The 22,101-nt window shown below is 40.4% G+C and overlaps 1 protein-coding gene across 3 annotated transcripts in view; it reads right to left on the bottom strand.

Annotated features, from left to right (window-relative positions):
- Positions 1 to 22,101, bottom strand: part of WDFY2 (WD repeat and FYVE domain containing 2) — a 63,885-nt gene that overhangs the window by 21,234 nt on the left and 20,550 nt on the right. For all 3 annotated transcript variants that reach the window (XM_065678304.1, XM_065678302.1, XM_065678305.1), the window contains exons 2-3: positions 8,275 to 8,342; positions 2,764 to 2,837 (exon numbers count right to left, since the gene is read on the bottom strand). In XM_065678304.1, the coding sequence (XP_065534376.1) occupies positions 2,764 to 2,837; positions 8,275 to 8,342 (142 nt within the window). The remainder of the gene's footprint in view (positions 1 to 2,763; positions 2,838 to 8,274; positions 8,343 to 22,101) is intronic.

The following is a 22,101-nucleotide window of genomic DNA, read 5'->3' as shown; positions in this document are numbered from 1 at the left end:
TGAATGAAATTAGGTGAAGAACCTCATCTTGGCTGAGGGAGTTTTCTGTCTATTGCAAATAACAGACCTTTCCTCTGTTTCTTCTTGTTGTGATATGCTTGAGAGATTTGCACGTTTAAAACATGTTTTTCTCCATTTCAGAGCAAGGAATTTATGACCATGATAAAGTCTTTTGGCTTCCAAAAGGGACTTCAGGCACTCCCTAATACATAAAGCAACAGAAAAGACATTTCTTCTAAAAAAAAAACACAAAACCCAAACCCCCAAAACAACATAAACAAAACAAACAAAAAAACCCCAACCAAACAAAATTTTTTTTCTTTTTACTTTAAGTACCACTGCTTTTCAAGCAAGATGTTAGACAACCCTTCACTAAGAGAATGGTCTATAGTGCCGCACAAACGTGTGTGCAGCCTTCATGTTGAGAAGTTACAAAGGGTCGAAACCAATCTTTTCATCTCTGTAGAAACAAAAATTGTCAACCTCTTTCACAAGGAAAGGTTGCCATACAAGCTCACCTCATGGTGGCTTTGCTAGAAGATCTATCTGTCTGTGACTACAGCATTGCTGCCCATCCTTCTTAAAATGCACCATACACATTGCTGATGTTGTAACTAAATTCCACACAGTTTACAAAAATTTCATGCAAAAGAAAAAGGGCAGCTCCACTTCCTTATCTCCATTTACACCTGAAAGTAAAAGCAGTACTTCCTGGCACTACCAAAAGCTTAGTTGAGATTATGTGGCCCACTCAAGAGTATTATATCAGCTTACACCCCTTGCCAGGAGTCCTTTCCTTCTACACAAAGTGAAGATGTAGAATGATTTTCAGCAATTTTTTTTTGGCCCTGCACTCAGCATACCCAAAGGTTTTGGGCATTTACAGAAGTACTAACATGGAATAGCTGACTAATTCCCAAATATTTCAAGTTACTCAAGTAAATTCCATGTACTTTCCCTTCGAGGGCCACACAATCAACAATAAGTACCCTGAGGTCACCTTGTTGAAGTAAGTTCTCTTATTTTGCGGTCAGTGTGCCCTGCTTGTATACTCCTGTGCTAAACTAATCATCATAGCTGTGCCCGGGGAGGAAAATTTATTCTTTCCTTCAGAGGGTAGTTGTAACCCACTTCAAGTACCTGGGGATTTTTTCTAACACCCCAGTATTGCTGGGACTTGAATAGGTGGTTACCTGTGCCACTCTTCCAGTCTTACTTCCACCACTTCTTGTAGCACATGACAGTTGTGGCTTCTCTTACAAGCCTTAGGTTTGCTATGGAGGGGAAAATTTCATCTTTTGTGGAAGTTTGTGGAGTGCATTTTCTGCACAATCCTTTACCACACAACTGCCTGCAGCTACAAGGGACTAAATCAAGCAACACAGACAATCCCTTCCCCGCCTCTTACATACCTCTATGCAGACTGGGAAAAGAAAAGCCAAGCTTAGCAACAAACAGAATCGGCCTTTTATATGGCAATATATACCTGTAAGTACCCAAAGTCACCTGTTCTTTTACCACCTGCATAGCTCATTTACCTTCTTTAGCTTCAGAATAGGAAAATATTTGACTCCATTCAGACTCAAGCACCCTTTGACTCTTTAAGGCAAAATGCTCCCAGACAAACACACATCTCTTCCATCATGCCAAAGAATTTAAATACCTAATTTACAGTGCCTTCACATTCTTCAAAGGCCTGATGAAAACAAAAGTGCCTAGTAGGACTGGCAAATTCCAGCTATTTGAAAAAGTGGGAAGGAGTGAATTTCAGAGATGTAGGGAATTCTCTTGCAGCTGTCCCATCTCCTAGGTACAAAAGAAAAAATCTCCTACAGGCAGGAGGAAACAAATCTCTGCTACAAGCCATTAATAGCTTTGTAGGTCAAAACCTTCACATCTTCGATACAGCTTACAGGCAACAGCTAATAGGGTCACACACCCTTTCCCAAACACCATCTTGGCTTTAGTGTAGACAGCTGCCCTTACATCAACCTGCAATGCTCATTCAGTTATAAAGGACGTAAGGCAGAGAGAACAGCAGTAAAAATCTGAAGATGGTAAACTGATCTCAAACTATAAGAGAAGTCTATTGATGAGGCATAGGCAAAAAATACCTCTGTCTCATGACCCCTCTACAAAGTGATATAGCTCTTTACTCATTACCCCACAAGAAAACTACAATGAATAAGGTCAACTGCTACCATCTGCCCCAGATCTATAAACCACTCTTACTTTAATCCCGTTTCCTTTCCACACACACATCTCAGATGTTAACAAACCAAATCTCTCAGAAACAGCACTGCATTAGGAGCAACTCCTCTGAAGGAAGTGAGAGGAAAACAAAGTCTGAACTCTGAAATTCGAAAAAGCAGCTAGATATGGAACAGAAATCTGCTTTCTGCCTTTCAGAAAATTATTTTTCCCCTCATAATTGCTGCTTTCAGAACACTGGTATGGAATAATTAACAAGGCACTCAAATTTAATAAAGCAACAGCTGCTTTTCTGCATTGTTATTTTAAAACCAACATGCAAATTAAGATAGTCTGTTGAGTTGCCTAATAAGTATTGTAAACCCCACTCAGTCTCTTTGTGGAAGCTGGAATTACATTTGTAATAATCTGCCATTTTCTACACTACAGCTCCAGTTCCACCAGCAGTAAAGTCTCTCTCCCAAACACTAGCACAAACATCCTCACCACAACATCACACAAATACTTCTCAAAAGGGAAGCATTTCAACTAGAAATCTTTGGATGTACTTACTGAGATTGTACCATTGTCTAGACCTATGGACAGCCTTCTGGTTTCCGGGTTAAAAGACATGCATGAACATGGAGCTGAAAAAAATGAACATGTTGATGAAGTTAACAAAACTGATTCTCAGTTTCTTGAAGTTCTGGAAAGCCTAAAAGTAGCTAACATGCTTTATGATGCTGTTCAGCATTTTGCTTCTGATAGACAAGCAAAGTGTTCTTGCAATTCATTTAACCATATCTTATTAGGACATGGAACAACAGCTATTTCTTGCTCCAGCTCCTTCATTTTTTTCTTACTAGTTATCTGAAAACAGGCATGTCACACAAGAGCAGTGGTGGTGTTTTGATATATGAGGCACCTGACATTTCAGTATAAATCTGAGAGATTACTTAGCTGAATAATTTTTTTACATTTGCCTGAAGCTCCCTGACAATAAAACACTGTATTATGGCACTGTATTACTGCAGCCTATACCTGCAGTAAGAAAGTTAACTTGTAGGAATCAACGTATCAGCCAATATTAAGGACTTTGAGACCAACTGTCCCCTACTCCACTTCACCACAGACAATGCTATGATGGTATCACATATTTTGGCCAAAGTAAAAGATTGTGCCAAAACCTAGCCATCGTTTTAGTATATCAATATTACTCTAATAAACACCAGGCTAAGCTCTTCAATCACACACAAGTCAGTTGTACTAAGCTCCCCAGAGGATCCGGCAGGGTTTGCATCAAGGATAGAACCAGAATTTTCTTGCAAGAATTCAAGAGCCATGCTTGGTTTCATTGAGAAATTGTGAAGTTGCATTCTGAAGGCAGGGATTATTTTTACTGCCCCACACAGCAGCATGCAGGTGCGAGTCCTCCTGTCCCAACAGAAACCTTCAGGAATTATTTTTCAGCAGCAATTGCCAACTGCATCTAGGGGCAGGCATTCTTGCTCCTTCGTTAGTGACAAGAGTACTTTTTAAACCATATTCTTGTGATAAATAGAGTATAGTCACATGTGCTTTTAGTTCTGCTTTCCGTTGCCACCTGCCTTGGTTTCTACTCTCCACTGTGATTCTACAGTGGTTTTGTTACTAACAAACCTGGAGTCCTCTTTTTTTGCAATACTTTGTATCTGGTATATTCACAATTTGTGTAATGTCTCACCTACGATTAATCAGTCTATAGCTCAGCAAATCTTCCTCAATAGTTTAGTTGGCAACAGAGCTATATGAAGAAGAAGAAATTCTATGTTGACTGGTTAACAAAACTTTTTCTAATTTCAATATTATTTCTCCCTTGAAACATTTCCTGAATTACAACCAACTGCAAGCACAAAGCCTACCAGATCCACACACAGGCAGGCATCTCAATTTATTTCTTTCCTGAAAGGGCTGAAAGAATTAAATCAAAGAAAAGGCTTCAGTTCAAGGAAACTGCCCAAAACCTAAGTTAGCGCTACCAACAGTGACAAAATCGCTCCTTCCCATAACTCTCCCTCAGAAAAGGCAAACTCGAATTGTCCCTTCACGCGGTGGTGCATTGCTATTATATTGAGACTTCTTCACTGTAGCTGAATGAGACAGTTGCAGGAAAAACAGACAGAAAAAAAACCAAACTCAAAACTAAGCAGAGTAAAAATCAAATCCTTTTAAAGGCACTTAATGACAGAACAGCCATATTCCACACATCAGCTCTCAAATTCTAGATACTGTGCATACACTGAAAGAGTTACTAGTGACTCTGCAGGCAGTAAACAGCTTGCAGAGAAGTTCTCAGGTAAATTGGCTATCTGAAGTATGCTTTTCCAAAATAGACTGAAACACTTCAGACACAAAAGGTACAAGCAGCTGCTTGACACAGGCTGATTACAAAAACCAGCCACTTTTAAATTCCAGACCTGTGTGTACACAGTCATAGCAATGTAAAGATATTTATTTTGCTATAGTCATCTTCCTAAGGGAATTCTTCAGTAACACATGCTCTTAGAAGAATCATTATGTCAGCACTAAAATTACATCCAGACTAGCTACACTAATGTGGTTAAAGCAATGCCAGTTGTAACAAGACTGCAGCAACTTACACTTTAGTGAAAATCAGATACTTAAGCACTGAGGCTCATTAAGAAGGGGGGGGGGGGAAGGAAAATGTACCCCAGAAACAACCCCAAGAACCCTAACTCTAAGCTTCTGAGATGTACTTTTAAAATAATAGCCAGGAAAAATAACAGCCCTCAACTTCAGCACCTAGTTATAATTTGGATTTCAGACTGGAACAAGATTGATCTGAACTACTGCAGAGGACAGGCAGGATATTCCTGATGCAGAAGTCTGGCTGTAGTCTGTGTCTTAAATACAGAGCAAATACACACTGATTTTAGCCTTTGGAAAATGAATTACTGAGGAAAAGCCCAACTACATACTTCATGTTCTCAGCAGTGTTTTACCTCTATTAGAGGCTGACAGAAGTAGAAGAGAAATACAAACTTTGTACCTACAGTTTCAGCCTCCCCCTGCCCATTTGAAGTGCTTAAGTGGCATAGTTTAAAACCAAAGAAGCATGCTTTGTGTTGCAGTTTTTTTACCCTCCTCAAAAAAAAAGTATTAGCTATGAAAGTCATTGTAAGACTGTGTATTATCTGTCTTAAAGACTGGATACTCCAGTACCATTCCTCCCTACAATAAATCCTTTACTCTGTTCACATCTGTGAGAGATTTTGGATGACTGGGTCTTTTTTGGGTGTTGTTTTTTGTTGTTGTTTTTTTTTTTTAATGTGGGGTTTTGTTGGTTTTTTTTTTTTTTCTTACTTCTTTTGACTACAATTCCTTTCTGTGTCTCCTGTCACACATCCAGCCGTGGTTACACATCTATTGCCCGTTACACATGCGTAACCAAGGGTCCACACCTAACCATGAGGAGGGTTTACATGCTCATCAGAGATCTGTTGTTACTACACTGTTAAGACAATGCTGGCATGAAGACAATGTGTTAGCCAGGTTTCCAGTTTACCTAGTTTGCCTTACTGACAATGTAACACTGTGTACAGCACCCACAGTTCTTTCTTTTTCATGCTAGAGATAATAAAAAATGTGGCCATCCTGTCCAAAATTTTCCAATCACAGAAACACCTACAGGTAAGGCATAAAACTTTGCAATTGGGAAAATCCCAACTCTAAACAGCAGTGTCCCTACTCAGAAGCGATCTACAATCCTGACAATTTTTCTGGGTGTTTAATGGGTTTCACATTCAGAATGCACTGATGGCCCCAACTGAGTGCAGAGCTTGACCAAAGCACATGGCTGTCTCAGCCCAACTCCTCATCCTCCTCACCTCCCAGAGTAACCAGGGTGCAAACTCAGTTATTAAGGCTACCTGATATTAAACCATAAAACAGTGTAGGTCATGTACCACCAGAAACCACTGACGAGTCACGGACTAGCATGACCACCATGAGTCATGCTAACAGGGTATCTATAGGTGGGACTGCCACTCACAGCCTGCTAAGCAGCACAAAGGCACCATCACGACTACTACATTTTTACACAGAGAACCTCTGGGCCGTTGTCATTCTCTAAACAACAAAACCAGTATGAATCTAAAGCAGAGGACAAAAATGTGATCCATACAGAAACAGACAAAATGATCATTTCCAGTCAAGTGCAGACATGTGCAGAGGCTGAGTCAGAGCCCTTCCTATAATTTCCCAAAGCTGAAAGCCATGGCTGATAACAATGTAATTGGCATTGCTCCAGTCATTAATTATACCTGAGCATTCTTGAAACTGGTGAATAACACAACATAATTTTATTATCTCATGGCTCAAAAGCTTATCAGCTTTCCAAATGAAGGAGCAGTGTCAGGTGTTCAAATTTATGAAGGAGCTTTAAAATAGTTCCCTTTGAGTGGATCTGGATCTATTCCACCATTTACAGTGAAGATGTTGTTACTGGCAATAATGTAGCCTTGCTAAGACCAGAGAAGAACCTAAGATTTTAAAATGAAAATGTATGCAAAAGCACCACATGGAAAAAGAGAAGTATCCATGACAAACTGCTAGAATAGTGACTTCATAACAGTTTAACTGGAAGCAAACCTCTTAAGACAGATCAAGAGAACTCAGGACATTGCTAGTGATTGTGACTGAGCTCCACAGACTGCCACATCATTAGCTGGTTTCCAATACCTTTCTGTGCACAGTCCTGAGCACAAAGTACCTTTGAGGCTTGATATATTCTTATGAGCTAGTTCATCAGCACAGGAAGAAGAGAGATTCTTCTCTCTACCAAAGGAATGCTTTTTTAGAGCAGGCAAACACAGTGGCCATTCTAGGGTCCCAAGCTGATGTTGCTGTGCTACTAAAACTCTTCAAGTATTTTACGCATTGTGGAGATAGAAGTCTCTTCCAAGTCTAGCTATCTTAGCTTAAAATAATTCTTTCTCCAGACAGTAAGAATACTTCAGTGGGACTTGATAAATGCTCCCCACTGTGTGGATTTAAAGTGAGCTTCATAAGCTTTCCAAAGACAGGCTAAACAAGCACATCTAAAGCTGATTGAGAAGCATCAGCATACCCCCGCTTCTGGTGACCCGCAGAATTATACTCCTGCAGTCAACACAGCTAGGGCTGTGATTTCCTCCACTGCCTCTTGAAAAAATGGACATCAATCTGCCATTTGTTTTGAAGACTGAACACTCTCTGGTAGGAAGACATAACAGCAGATCATACTGGAGGGATCCATCAAGGAGATTTGGTTTTCCACATTTGGGTAAAAGTTAAAACAGGGGAAGTTCAGGTTAGATATAAGGAAGAAGTTCTCTGCTGTGAGGTAGGTGAGGCACTGGAACAGGTTGCCCAAAGAAATGGTAAATGCTCCATCCCTGGCAATGTTCAAGGCCAGGTTGGACAGGGCCTTGGGTGATATGGTCTAGTGTGAGGTGTCCCTGCCCATGGCAGTGGGGTTGGAACCAGATGATCTTAAGGTCCTTTTCAACCCAAACAATTCTGTGATTCTATGATTCTATCATTTAATTGCAGGGATAAAATGATTCTTCTTCATTGGAAGAGCTACCTTCCCTATCTAGTATCCTCTCTATCATATTAGCTGCCACAGGATATTAAGTTCTTACCAAATAAAGCCATTTACCATTGCACTCTAATGGACTAAACACATGCAGTAGGAAGGGCAGACTGATTTATAGTGTAGACTTACAAAGCTTTATGGACTCCATTAGTGGCAGAATGCAAGCCTACATTTTGAGCTCCCTTTTTTTTTTTTTCCTATGTTTGCATTAAATGCTGATCCCTTGCTTGCATATCTGTATCCTTTTGCTGCTGTAATCCCTGATGCCTCTCAGAAGCATTACCATGCAACTTCGTAAAGCTTCACAGAAACCAAGAGGATTGTTCCTGAATAAATTTAATATGGACTAGTAAATTTGCAAATGGTCATGAACATGAAACTTCATCAAAACCAGAAAAGCCATTTGGCAAATACAGAGTAAATAGCAAACATCTCCTTATACTTACATGGCATTGCATGGTATATGCTGGGCCAGTACTGCCCACTGTCTCTCTTCAGCCAGACACGAACTGTTCTACAAAAGAAAAAACAGAACACATGCATAAAGAAGAATAAAAAAGTAACCATAAATGAAAACATGGTGATGATGAATGCACAAGACCTTCTTCAAAATTAAATTATGTTTCTGAGAGGGAAAATAAACAGGTAAATTCCTACAGCAAACTTCTACACCAGTCTCAGATTAACCTCTGTAAGGTGATGAGGTGATCAGCCCATCCTGTCCTCTGCAGAAGCTTTCTCCCTACTCTCCTGGTAGGCCTTGGTTCATCTGCTGCCTGTTGTTTCACTGTTCAGCTTTAGGAACACCTCTAAGCAAATGAATATGGTTCTGAGATTTCCAGCTTCCATTTACTAAGATTATGTTTATTTGTGCTTGAAATGAGCTTTTTAGATTCAGGACCTTCCCCCTCTTCTCAGTGCACTCAGACTGCTGCTAAATGCCCATTTTGCATCAGGCTCAAGAATCCAAACTCTTACCCTTCTCTGAAGAGGATGATTAAGATGACAGGCAGCCTAGCCGTTGGTTTGGAGTTGCCATCCTTCAAGAGAGGCATTTAGGATCATGCAGTGCTCCACACGTCCCCACAAATGCCATCAGTAGTTTCCTCTCTCCTAGAAGACCTTCCTGATGTACCTCAGGATTACTTTTGCTTTCTCATAATGATGTCATATTGGTAGCTCCCTGTTACTCAATCCATGCCCTTCACACACTTGAGACTCATTGCTTGTTTCATGAGCAGAGAATCTGGACTGATGTACCACCTGGCTCATTAAACATCTATTATTTCAGTCCTCACTGTCATTCACTTGTTTTGGTCCAATCTTTGAGGCCTTTTTCAAATTGAAGCTCTCTCCTAACTTTATCAGCTAATTTCATCAAAATATGCCTTGTAACTGTGTCAACAGTTAAAGCAGCAGGCAACCAGTAATCTCTACCACTTACTCCTGCACAGCCTTCTGTCATCTTAATTAAAGCCAACTGTTACCTGCGTTTCTGTTCCTCAAATCCTTGTAATCTCCAATTTTAACTAGTCAACTCTCCATATGATACTGTATTCCACACTTTACTGATTTACACCAAATGTATTAACCTCAAAAAATTACTTATCAAGACAGCAAGCATTGTGTTAGTGTAGCTCAATAGGTTGTAACCCATCACTCACTTCTATTTAGTCTTTCCCACCAAAGTTAATATGCAGTAGTACATACAAGAGGGATCTAAAAAGCTACTGTTTCTACAACTTGCATTTGATATCAAGGACAAAGAAATAAGCAAGAATGGCCCTTTCCAGTTCATGAAACATGAGGAAGTATAGCTTATGGAGAAAAACACATGGCCATTTCTACACAAAATTCAGTAAAGCAGATTTGAGCCCTCCTTAGCCAGTAAAAGTTTAGAGCAATACATTAATGTAATATATATTGATCTAAGATACTACATCACACCAAGATACACAAATTGAGTCTGAACAGAGATGCCATGCAACATTATAAAGCAATTCAAGATCTAGTTATCTATCTTGCAAACTTCAAGCTAAGGCCTGCTTAACCACTGTGTTCTGGGATTGCATATATCTAAAATCAGGTTTCTGCTCACCCTGCCCTACATCCAAACTAATTTTTCAACAAATAATTCAGACACCTGCGTATCTGGGGAACTACACAAGCTGCATACACACGCATACATTTATGTTGCATTCCTGATATTATGACACAGTAGGTTACTCTAAGAAATAAATTTTACTGGGTTAACAAGCCCCATGGTTAGAAAGTTCTCACAAATTACTCAAAACATACAAAATTCAGTATAATTACCTCCTAAGCCATAGAATCATAGAATGATTTGGTTGGAAGGGACCTTAAAGATCCTCTACTTCCAACCCTCCCATCACAGGCAGGGACATCTTCCACTAGACCAGCTTGTTCAAAGCCACTGAAGAAAAGATCTGAACTAAAACCACCAATATTTTTCCAGGGGCAATTCAGCAGCTGATAACAACATTATCATATTTTCAATAGCTAGAGGGCCAAACCCTCTGTCGTTTCTCACTGTAGCTAACCACAGCTGTTGGAGTGGCACTCTGTCTCCAGACCTCAGCATACAGGTCCGGGAAGATGTCCACAGCCATGGGGCTGTACACCAGTTCTGGGGCACGGTCCAGAACCTTTAAGTTTACCCAAAGGGGTCCACCTTTGGTAAGAAGGCGGTCACTGTAATTCTGGGGGCAGATCAGCTGCTCTATTTCTCAAGCAGATAAGCTCTTACTAACATGTTTATCTTCAATAGGTGAAGTTATCATGGGAATGAATGATGGTGCAGAAAAAAAATAATGAGATGAATCACAGGGAAATGAAATAACTCAATATGAAACAGCCCTGAGGAGGTGTGCCAACATCCTGTGAGAAACCTGTCCTTGCTGATCATCCCAATCTATACATTCAGTGACACTGGGTTTAAAACTCCGAGGCTTCAACAAGGTGCCTCTCCTCTCCACTTCAAGGCTTTGGTAAATAAGAAATCCAGTACAATATCTTACAGATAATTCAGCTTGTTAAAATATTACTATGTACAAGAGATCTTTCAAAAGCTGGAGCAAATGAAAGTCAATTTTATTTGCAAAAAATGGCATTAATTTGGATGCTTTGGGTTGTTTTTGTTGTGTTTTTTAAATCGTACCCACTGCAGACTTACCAATTAGTATGATATTTACGTCAAATCTAAAGGCAGTTGAATGATACTGAAGCAAGAAAAAATTTTCTGCTTAAGCTTAAATATAAACCAAAAAACTCCCAAACAAAACAAAAATCTCTGGTGAAGGTTTGATTAAGAGTGAGGCCCTCACTAGTGTAGGCCTCTTCTGTAAGTACACAGTATGTTAATTTCTTTACATAGTCAAATACATTTCAATTCAATGACTAATTCATGCAAAATGAGAAACAAAGCATTCTAAGAATAAAAGGGCTATGCAAAGATGTTATCTACCTCAAAGGTGTGTGAAAGGGAACATAACCAGCAAGTCCGTTCATGTAACTCATTACAGAAATACTTATCTCCCCAGAAAATCATTTTGAAGGAAGGAAAACAAAAGATCTTGTAAACAATTTATTTTAAAATTAAGGACAATTACTACGCATATCTTTAAAACAAGCATTTAAAAGTTAAGCATTATAATGGTATTTCCAATATCTACGTATGTGCTGATGTAAAAGCAGAAAAATTCTTCCTTATGTCAGAAAACAATGACTCATTATTTTCTTCACTTAACATCACTGGATTAGATCAGGCATTTTTTTGAAAGAAGGAAAACTGATCTCAATTCATTAAACTCTTCTGTGTAACATTTTTCTCAAAGTAGATTCAGGCTAAAAAGCCAACTGTGCCAGCAACTGAACTTGGGAGAAGCTAAATGTTCTTGGAAGGGAGCGTCTTTTTTTCAGCTGCAGTTCCTCACAGTTTCGTATACCTCTCAACACAGTACTACCCACTACTTGTGAAACCCAGAGCTTTTGAAGCTTCCAGAGAATGCAAAGAAGAAAAACATCAGAACAACAAGCATGAATGACAATGAGCTTTTTAATGGTTATATAGCACGAAGAGTACTTGCTGGTTGCATGGTTACTGGACTTAAACACAGCACCCACCCAGGTTAGGATCCATTCTTCAACTGCTCCAGAGTGATTCAGTTAGTATCACCATGGAAATGAGTTGTCCCTTCATTTTCTTGCCAGTGAATTGGCTTGGAAAGATTTTTAGAATCTGTCAGTTCAATGGATACTCTTCTAGGCTTTTCATAACGGAGATGATTTATTTAAAAATGAGACAGGCTATACAGAAATAATTCTGCCATGCGAAAGACAGGCTACATCTTCATATACTAAGGAGATGTGAAAGTGTGTATTTTAAAAGAAAATTGCTTCGCTCTGTTATACTTAAAAGCACGTGCCTCAAGTACGGGGGGTTGTGGTGGTATCAGTAGGTCTGAAGCACACTGTTAGGCTCTGCCCCTGTGCAGGAGGTAGGATTCATCTCCACCACTCACACAGGTGCCCATGTCAACAGCAGCATGTCCACCTCAGCATGGCAGCTCTATGCTCCACCATCTACAGAAATTTATTCATTCAGTGGTACATTCCATGGTATCTTCTTTCTGATAAAGATGTTCTGCTCATACAAATCCCAGTTTGTGCACTTAGAATCATAGAATGGTTTAGGTTCTGAATGACTTCTTTGCCTCAGTCTTCACTGGCAAAGGCTCTTGACCGCACCACCCAACTCTTGGAAGGCAGACGCAGGGACTGTGAGAGTGAAGACCTTGGGCCCACTGTAGGAGAGGATCTGGTTCGAGACCATCTTAAGAACCTGAACGTGCACAAGTCCATGGGACCTGATGAAATCCATCCACGGGTCCTGAAGGAGCTGGCGAATGAAGTTGCTAAGCCACTGGCCATCGTATTTGAAAAATCATGGCAGTCAGGGGAAGTTCCCGACGACTGGAAAAAGGGAAATATAACCCCCATTTTCAAGAAGGGGAAAATGGAAGACCCAGGGAATTACAGACCAGTCAGTCTCACCTCTGTGTCTGGCAAAATCTTGGAGCAGATTCTCCTGGAAGGCATGCTAAGGCACATGAATAACAACAAGGTGCTTGGTGACAGCCAGCATGGCTTCACTAAGGGGAAATCCTGCCTGACCTATTTGGTGGCTTCTATGATGGGGCTATGGAACTGATGGACAGGGGTAGAGCACTTGATGTCAATTACCTGGACTTGTGCAAAGCATTTGACACTGTCCTGCACATAAATTGGAGAGACATCAATTTGATAGGTGGACCACTTGGTGGATAAAGAACTGGCTGGACGGCAGCACACAGAGTTGTGGACAATGGCTCAATGTCCAGCTGGAGCCCAGTAACGAGTGGTGTCCCTCTGGGATCGGTGTTGGGGCTGGTCTTGTTCAACAAGATGTTTGCATGTTGCAATGCTGTGAACTCCGTTGTAGGGAGATCCAACACTACCACTGCCTTGAGAAACAAGTTATCCCATCCCACTTCTCCAGAATAGCCATAAACCCTCCAGTTCTAGTTGTACACTGTGAGTGAAGAAATCCAGTACATTAGTTTCTCATATCAGATCCCTTTTTCTCCCGTTTCTGAATATTTTCCTTCCTCACTCCTACCTTTTTAAACACTTCTGTTTGCCGAGATGCACTTGTGTAATGTATTATCGCCTTCATGCCCCTGGTGTACACCAGCTGTATCACAGAGCACAGGTAATTCCTCAACACATACAATTTACTACAGCATTTTGTAGGTATTCTTGGGCTTCAGGAAACTGGTTTAAGTGGCATTTTAACATACTCCTGTCCTGTCATTACTGTTTATACCTTGGACTTATTGTGGGTCTTCTTGATCTCTATCTTGCTGAGGGACCAGAAGAGGTAAACATCAAATCCAGTACAAGGTGTGAGATGAGTTTTATTCCTATATGTAGTGAGCACCCAGCACAAAAATTTTCATCTGTCACTTCCTAAAGTCATATCACATTCATCCAGAGATCAACCCCTACCCTGTGTGCATTACTTGCTCCTTGGGAAAGGGAGTTAGGTCATCACTGCAAATGACATTACGGGGTTAAAAATAAAGACATCCCCTGCTGTCAGCTGTTCTAACAACAGAACCGATTTAACACAGTTAAAGAACAGCTTCCAAACAGGAAAACAAAAACACTAAACTATTCTGGAAAATTCTTCAAAATGCTCATCTAGCTATTCGATTGACAGAAGAAAGGAAAAGAGATTACAGTTAGTACAATCTGTGAGTTTTCAGGCATATATGATGGAGCACTAACACATGTTCTCACTATAACCCACTATACTGAAGTCTTCTTTAGTGTTGAAACAAATAATTTTAAAATGTTCCTAAATATCTAGTAATAGACAATTCAGAAGTATTCAAAAGCCATGTCTCTCTGGAAACTAAGTATCTACAGTAGAAACAGTAAAAGCTTTATCTGCTGTCATTAAATAACACAACACTAGTAGTATTTGAAGTCCAAGTATAGCACGAACAATTTTACTGCCTTTAACAGAGAGACATTGTAACTAGAAGTGGGATAAGGAAAACCACTTAACAACTGCATTAAGGATGCTACTGTACTATAAACCTCCCAACTCTTCCAGGGACTTCTGTGAGCGAGAGATGCGAAGAGAGCCTGGCTCCCACCAATTAATGACAGCTGCTGCTGAGATTTGCTGAAAGAATAAAAGATCTTCCATATTTACTGGCAGCTCACAAACCACTGCCACTGTACTGGAACCAGCAACTATGAGTTTTGACTTTCAAATATATGAAATCAAAAGTCAAAATCAGAACTCATTTCAGAGCCAACCTGTATTTCAGGCAAAAAGAAATTTAACAGCAGAGTGCCAAAACCTCAGGCACCAAGAGGACTTTAGATAACAGGTCCTAAACCTATGTCCTCCTGAAAAAACTAAAACAAAACTAAAACCAAACCAACCCAAAACCCCAACACTTTCACACCACTACCCCACAAATCCAACCCCAAACAGGGCCATCTTAGAGAAGTTCTCTCTTCGAAGCGATTACACACAGGCATTTCTAGAAGATACAATATCTTCATTGTAACCTCCATCTGTGGTAAAGAAGCCCTCCATGATACAGGAAGCTCTCGGTTTGGGCTTCCTATAAAACAAAAGCCTTTTGAGCAATAATTGCATTCTTTACTCTGTATGCCTGAAGCCCTGCAACAAAGCCATAGGAGTGGTAAGTTTGGCTTCAAGAGGAAGCTGGGCCACCTCCCAACACCTTTGACATCCTGCTTTTGTATCCAAAACTCTGCTGCCATTGTTGCCAGTCCAGCAAACCTCATGCACAAAGCTCTGAAGCACCATAGGAACATGACTGCTGCAAGGGAGATGAACCAAACAATGGCTGCACACAGTCCTAGACGTCAATTGCACAGGAAGCACACTGAAAACCACGTGCAGGCAGCGGGATCTGGCAGCAGTAGCTCAGGCACCAACTCTGTGGGGGAAAGGAATCTGATGAGTTGAACATTCAAGTGCACTGTCAGTCCCATCCAGTGATATAAAATGCCACCGCTTTGATTTTATACATGCCCAGGCTAGCAGGAAACATTTTAGGTGAGGTTCATCACTACAGCAATCCCATGATAACGATCTACACATTACTTGTCAGATGTGGGTCAATAAAAGTCCAGACTTTTAATTTCTCCTTCTGTCACATAATGACACCAGATGCAGAATTTACAATTCAGGCACCCACCTGATGCTCAACAGAGAGCTCAGGAGCAACTCAGCAATCTGGTGCGAAGACGGTAGGGGAGAAATGCACAAGGGGGTTCACTCATGGACTTTTTAATCACCAGCTGGCAGCTACCTTTAACGATTCGCCTTAATAAATCTGAATAGTCTTATTTGTTCTCTTTCATAATTGGCCCCTGCGAATGTCTCTTGCCTCTTCTGTTTTCAGTCATTAGTATAGTTTGTTGCCACGGGCCACATCAAGACCCTGGATCCTACAAAAATCAAACTATATTTATGTTATATAAAACTTCTGATCATAGAATCGTAGAGTAGAAGGAAATTGTCTTCCACAGATCCATGAAGAATCTGATTTTGAGCCAACATCTCCAGAAGAGACAGAGCTACTCAAGTGTTCTGCAAACTAAGCTCAGAGGTTAATGATCTCATAGAACACCTTACCAGTTCCTTTCTGCTTTGGAGGAATATGGTGGGAAAGTCATGGAATGAAGCTCAGTGCAAAGGTACACCAGGGAAGAAACTGCAAACTAAGCACTGCTCATTTACCACCTATCTTCAGAAAAAAATACTGCATAAAACAGTACATCAAGCAAGCAGACAGATGGACCGAAAGGCAGGAATTTTTACACAAAGCTTACACAGCATCCTAACTCAAACTATCCTTTATATTTCCCCATTTAATTCATGCTGCTATAAATTAAATGCAAATGCATACTGCATAATAGGGAAAATGTCAAAGTTTTGCTGGGTTATATGCAGCTATTCAATTGCATGGGTTTGCCAGGAAAAAACTATTATAATCATGAGTGGTACTTCAACCCAAGAGAAAGAGACATCACTTTATTTAACACAGTTTTGGTTTACATAGAAGGCTTTTTTGGTATTTTGTGGGAAGTGACTAGAAAACAAAGATTCTTGGTAAACAATCTCAGAAGAAATGGATTTTCATGACTCAAAAGGAAAAAAAAAAAAGATAGCAACATGACAGTTCTACTATTCAGCTGTGAAACAGTTTGCACCCATTTTTCAGTTTTCTGGACAATGAGCAATACAGTTGAGCGATATTTTCAGTTACACAAGCACATACGCCTGGAACCAGTGCATGCTCTGCTGTTCAGGCACTGGACCAAAATCAGATTCTGACCAGTTTCCACTGCAGAAACATCAGGCAAGTAAAGAGAGACCCCAAAAATGAACCAGAAGTTACAACTACTGAAAAATATTGTGTTACCTTGACGCTACTAGCACAAGGTTCAGAGAGCTGAGCTACCTCAGGTCTTCAACAGCTCTACAAAATCACTGCTTAATCATGCATCATGTGAAACAGTGCAGTGACTATACCACATTCCAACATAAATGCTGTAGGGAAGCTGATTTTATCTGCAAGTGCAGGTAAATGCAGGGCTGGAATTCTCAGTGAGCTACAGCTTTGGAAATTATTAAATGAGTGTTATATCACACCAGGATTTTTTTTCAAGCAAATTTTCAAAATGAACTCCTTCACTAAGAAGCATCAGCCTTTCTTACAGAGCTTTGGGGTAACAAAATGATCTTCATCCCTCCCTCTTACCCACAGACCTCCCTCATCTGCACCCCACCAAATGATTTCCCTTCCAGAGCAGATGCAGCTTCAGTGCTTCTTGTACTGATCAATTCCCGTTTGCATTCAGGGAAGCATAAACACACAACCTTTTGAAGGTAATTGCATTGGATGATTTAATTATTGCAATCCAATTACTTTCACCTCCTTCCCACATTCAAATGTTTCAGTAATGGAAGTTATTAGAAAGATCCTGATTTGATTAAAATAAAAGCCTGCTATGCAGTAAGTGACTCAGTAGAACCATGCTAAAAATACCTGTTAGGTCCATGATCTGCAAGAAAGCAACCCTTCAGCTCCCCTCTATGTTTGTCCACAATACCAAAAGTGAAGAACGGAAACCTACCAGGTAATCAGCCTGCTTCCAGCTGCCTGGTAGGAACACCTGGCAGCAGACCACAATGCTTTTTTTTTCTCTTTCCAAAGTTGCTATGGGCTATCAGCTAAGTTAGTGATCATTTTTAAGTTATGCACGCTTCACTCTGCCTAAAAATGAATTAATTACTCAACAGATAAAAAAGCTTATGCTTTTGAATCTACGAAGTGACACCTGGAAATATCAATTTTCAATTTATATACCATCAGCATAGCATTTCTAAGAAATTATACGCATATATAGGCTAATTTAGGAGAAAAGACTGATGTTTTATCCCAGACACTAAATTAAGTCCCTAGCTGGAATTTACAATGAGCATAAATGCTAGTATCTGGAGTAGAAAAAAAATATAAATTCCTCAGTTTTATTCTTCTTTCCCATTCTGTTCTGAAATGATGCTATGGCATCAGTAAGATAACAGCACAGCATCTGGAAGGAGAGATGAATGAAGAAATAAAAACTTTGCAAGTAAGAAAGGGATATGGAGGAAGAGGAGAGATCCTGGCCTAAATAGCCATACCCTTAGGCCTCAATTTGTTTTCATATAAATGTTTTCCTTGTTTAAATATACAGTGCAGCATCTAGTAAATTATGCTTCTACTGTAGGGGAAGGAACCCACATTTCCACATCCATAGGATGATGTCCTCTCTCAGCATTTGAATTTCTGGATGCAAGTCATCTGCATCATCCACTGCAAAAGACTTAATTAAATCATTAACCACTTCACTGCTTCTTGATGGATATTTGATGTATTAAATGGCATATAACTATTAAGTGCTGATATTTCAGAATCCTAGCATAAGGAAAATGAGGTTCTACCTGCAAAAAGACAAGAGCACATACAACCTGTGAAAGTCTTACTTTCCCCTTACAGTAAACTTATCACATTCAGACAGAAAGCACCCAACACTTCATTCATACAACACAAAGTTGCAGGGGAAAACCTGTGTTTTTTGAATTTTGAGAAGATCATCAACAATATTGCTATGCAAATGAACCCCTTTTCAAGTAAGCAGCTGTAAAGTCCTAACATCCACAGAGTTCCCATAAAGACATTCCTTCTCAACTTGCATATTTATTTCTGTCACTATATGAACCTTAATTGTTTCTCTGGGTTTGTTCTAAAAATTCCCAAAAGAACTGTGCTGGTTTTGACTGGGATAGAGTTAATGTTCTTCATAATAGCTGGTATGGGGCAATGCTTTGGATTTGTGCTGAAAACAGTGTTGATAATTCAAGGATGTTTTAGTCGGTGCTGAGCAGGGCTTACGCAGAGTCAAGGCCTTTCCTGACTCTCACCTCACCCCCTAGTGAGTGGGTTGAGGGTGCCCAAGAGGTTTGAAGGGGACACAGATAGGACAGCTGACCCCAACTGACCAAAGGGATATCCCAGGTCATATGATGTCATGCTCAGCATACAAAGCAGGAGCAAGAAGAAAGGGGAGACATCTGGAGTTATAGCACTTGTCTTCCCAAGTCGCTCTTATGTGTGACAAAGCCCTCCTTTCCTGGAGACGGCTGAACACCTGCCTTCCTATGGCAAGTAGTGAATGAATTTCTTCTTTTGCTTTGCCTGTGCACGTGGTTTTGCTTTACCTGTTAAACTGTTTTTATCTCGACCCACGAGTTTTCTCACTTCTATTCTTCCAATTCGCTCCCCTATCCCACTGTAGGCGGAATGAGCGAACGGCTGTGTGGTGCTTAGGCATCAGCTGGGGCTAAGTGACAACAAAAAAACAACCCAGAACCCAACCCTTGTACATGTATGGTACAGGTAAGTCTCTTAGCCCGCAAACAGGGCAATCAGCTGGTCATATGCTGCTGCAGATGCTGAATGCATTTTCAAATATCCTCTCTAAGAACAGATAGGCTTTTGTTTATCAAATGCTGATAAACAATTCTAGCACTGTTTTTGCAGCAAACACATCTACTTGGAGTGTTTTTTCATGCTCTGTGCCACAAGATGCCTCTGAAGTGCTCTCCCTGAGACATCAAGGCCTTTCTGTAGAGGAACCCCATTTCCAGTTCCTCCAGTCTACCACTGAACTTAAACAATGATTCATGGCTGATAAAATGTTCCCTCAGCTTTTCAGTTCATTGCTATTTTCTTCTAAAGGCAGCCTGACTCAGAGATATCTTCACTGTCCTCACACAAACCCAACTCCTACCTGCTTTGCTCCTCTAGAGGAGGCATGGAGCCATTCTGTTACTCTGACCTAGCAGGACAACTCTGGGGAGTCACAGTACTCTGGAAAACAACAAGCTCAGCAGCTTTAGTGCCAGCAAAAAGGGACAGAGAAAGCAGGGCAAAGCAATGCAAACACAACCTTGTCCTGAAAGGTTTGCTCTTCAGATGCAAAGGAACTGCTGCCCTGAAGTTCCTTGACAGGGGTTCTCAGATTTCTTCTTATCACACATACCGTGGAGTGCTTTGTGAGGTGCCAGCAAAGCCCAAACCTCTGATTGTATTTTAAATGTGATCTGGCATTTCAAAGGCTTAGAAGGTAGTCAGTTTGTCACCTCTGCATTCCCATGGGTGTTGTGCAGGGAGATGGAAATCAACACAAGTAAATAGTAGCCGTCTTCAAACCTGTATTGCAAGACTGAACATCACATTTGAAACTGTAGGGTTTATTATTAAAAAAAAACCACTCCACCATCTCAAACATGCAATGCCTCTTCACATTCAGCTACTTCTTTCATATAGCCCCATTGCAGCTTTCCCATTCTTCAGCATTCAATTTGATACAATGCTAATTTTATTATATCATCTTTCATACACTTAACTGTGAATTTCAATGAACACGCTCTTGCTCTTGTGTTACAAGAAGCTCTGTTGTCTCTACTTTCTCCACTGGTTAGTTGCTGCGCATACTCCTAAAATTTCTTATGTTTCCTTTTCAAGGTAATCGATATTTCCAGTCTCTTGGGAAAGTCGTTCCTGTGTCCTGTTTTCCTTACCTGTCTTCCAGTCCCTCTAACGAGCCAATATTCTGTCTGAACTGGCTGCTTCTGTACTAAACACAGCAATCCAGACACCTGCTAAATTATAAGAGCATTATCGTTCTTTTCTTTATCTGTCTTCTCCCCATACATACCTAGCAGCTTTTGCTTGTTTGGCAGCAGCTGTATATGGTTTTTATTCCCACTGTCATGATTTAGAAACCTACAAACTACGGATGAGGGAAAAACGTACATTTATCAATATTAGATTCTCTCTGTGATACAGATATCCACTTGCTAAGTCCTCCTGCTGCTCTTCACATCTCTGCAGACCCAATCGGGTTATCTGCTAATTTGGGGTAGACGACTGGCTGAGACTGCACTGGTAGGGGAGGGAACAAAGGGGAGGGAACAAAGGACTCATCAGCTATAGCTCCTTGGGCAACCCCAGAAACACATGTTACTGGCAAGAGAGGTTGAAGAAAATTATGAAGGAGACCAATGGGTGGAAGAAATCACATGCCAGGAAAAACCTTGACAGTATACATCACACTTTCTCCTTTTGAAAATAGGACAGGAAAGCAATGTCTCTACATAAGCATAGGCAGGACACAGGACCAACTCTCTCCACAGGTATGGAAAGATACATTATTTAAATACACAAAATAGTGCAATATATTACAGTGCAGTTGTTAAAGGCATCTGGTAGAACTGTGTACTGACAGGAGGCCATTGCTTAGGTGACTGCTACCCATCCACCAAACCAATAAAGCCTGTAGCAGCTTCACTTCATTTATCTAGTTCTTGTCTCACAGGCAACTTCTACTTTGCCATAAGGGACAAGCTCTACTTCAAGGCAAAAGCATCAAACATTATTAAAACCTCTCTGCTGGCACCCTGTTACCAGCTTACTTTACTGACTTCTTTTTCTGTAGAGAGTTACAAGAAGAATCCTTTGCAATTCCTGTGCAGATGCTCTCTCAGCTTGCATTCTCCAGATCTTTACTGCTGCCATTCACAGGGGAAGTATCAGTATTATCTTGGAAGAAACAGATTTGAGGCTGCGAGATAAAATCAGCTCCAAAGATCTGCTTCTGTTTTGCAGTGCCTCACATTTAGATTTTATTCCAAGCTAATACAAAAAGCAACACCCTGAAGTTCCAAAGTAGTACATTCTTACTAGGTTATGCTATTGAATGTGGTGATCACATATACGTGTCAATGTTTACATAGTCACAGGAAACAGGGATTCCAAACAGAGTACTTTCAAAGAAAGGATTTTCAATGTCATTGCTGATTTAACTACTGAGCAAGTGTACACGATCACTGGGAAAAGCTGATTAGCCTTCCCTATCCTGAATAAAGATGAGGTTTCTTACTAGGAGCTTCTTTTTAGTAAGCTCCTGCACCAGCCTGTTCAAATTCAGACAATTAAGGATTCCTGAACTCATGTAAAAGAATACTAACAGCTGGCAGGTACGGCGATTACAACAGATGCAAAATATCTTTTAATATTTACCACATAGCTGGCCTACAACAGCAGCACAGT

Source organism: Lathamus discolor, chromosome 4, assembly GCF_037157495.1.
Source record: "Lathamus discolor isolate bLatDis1 chromosome 4, bLatDis1.hap1, whole genome shotgun sequence".
In the NCBI taxonomy this organism is placed as follows: Eukaryota; Metazoa; Chordata; class Aves; order Psittaciformes; family Psittacidae; genus Lathamus; species Lathamus discolor.
The sequence above is the reverse complement of the archived record's forward strand: the minus strand, read 5'-3'. Positions and strand labels throughout refer to the sequence as shown.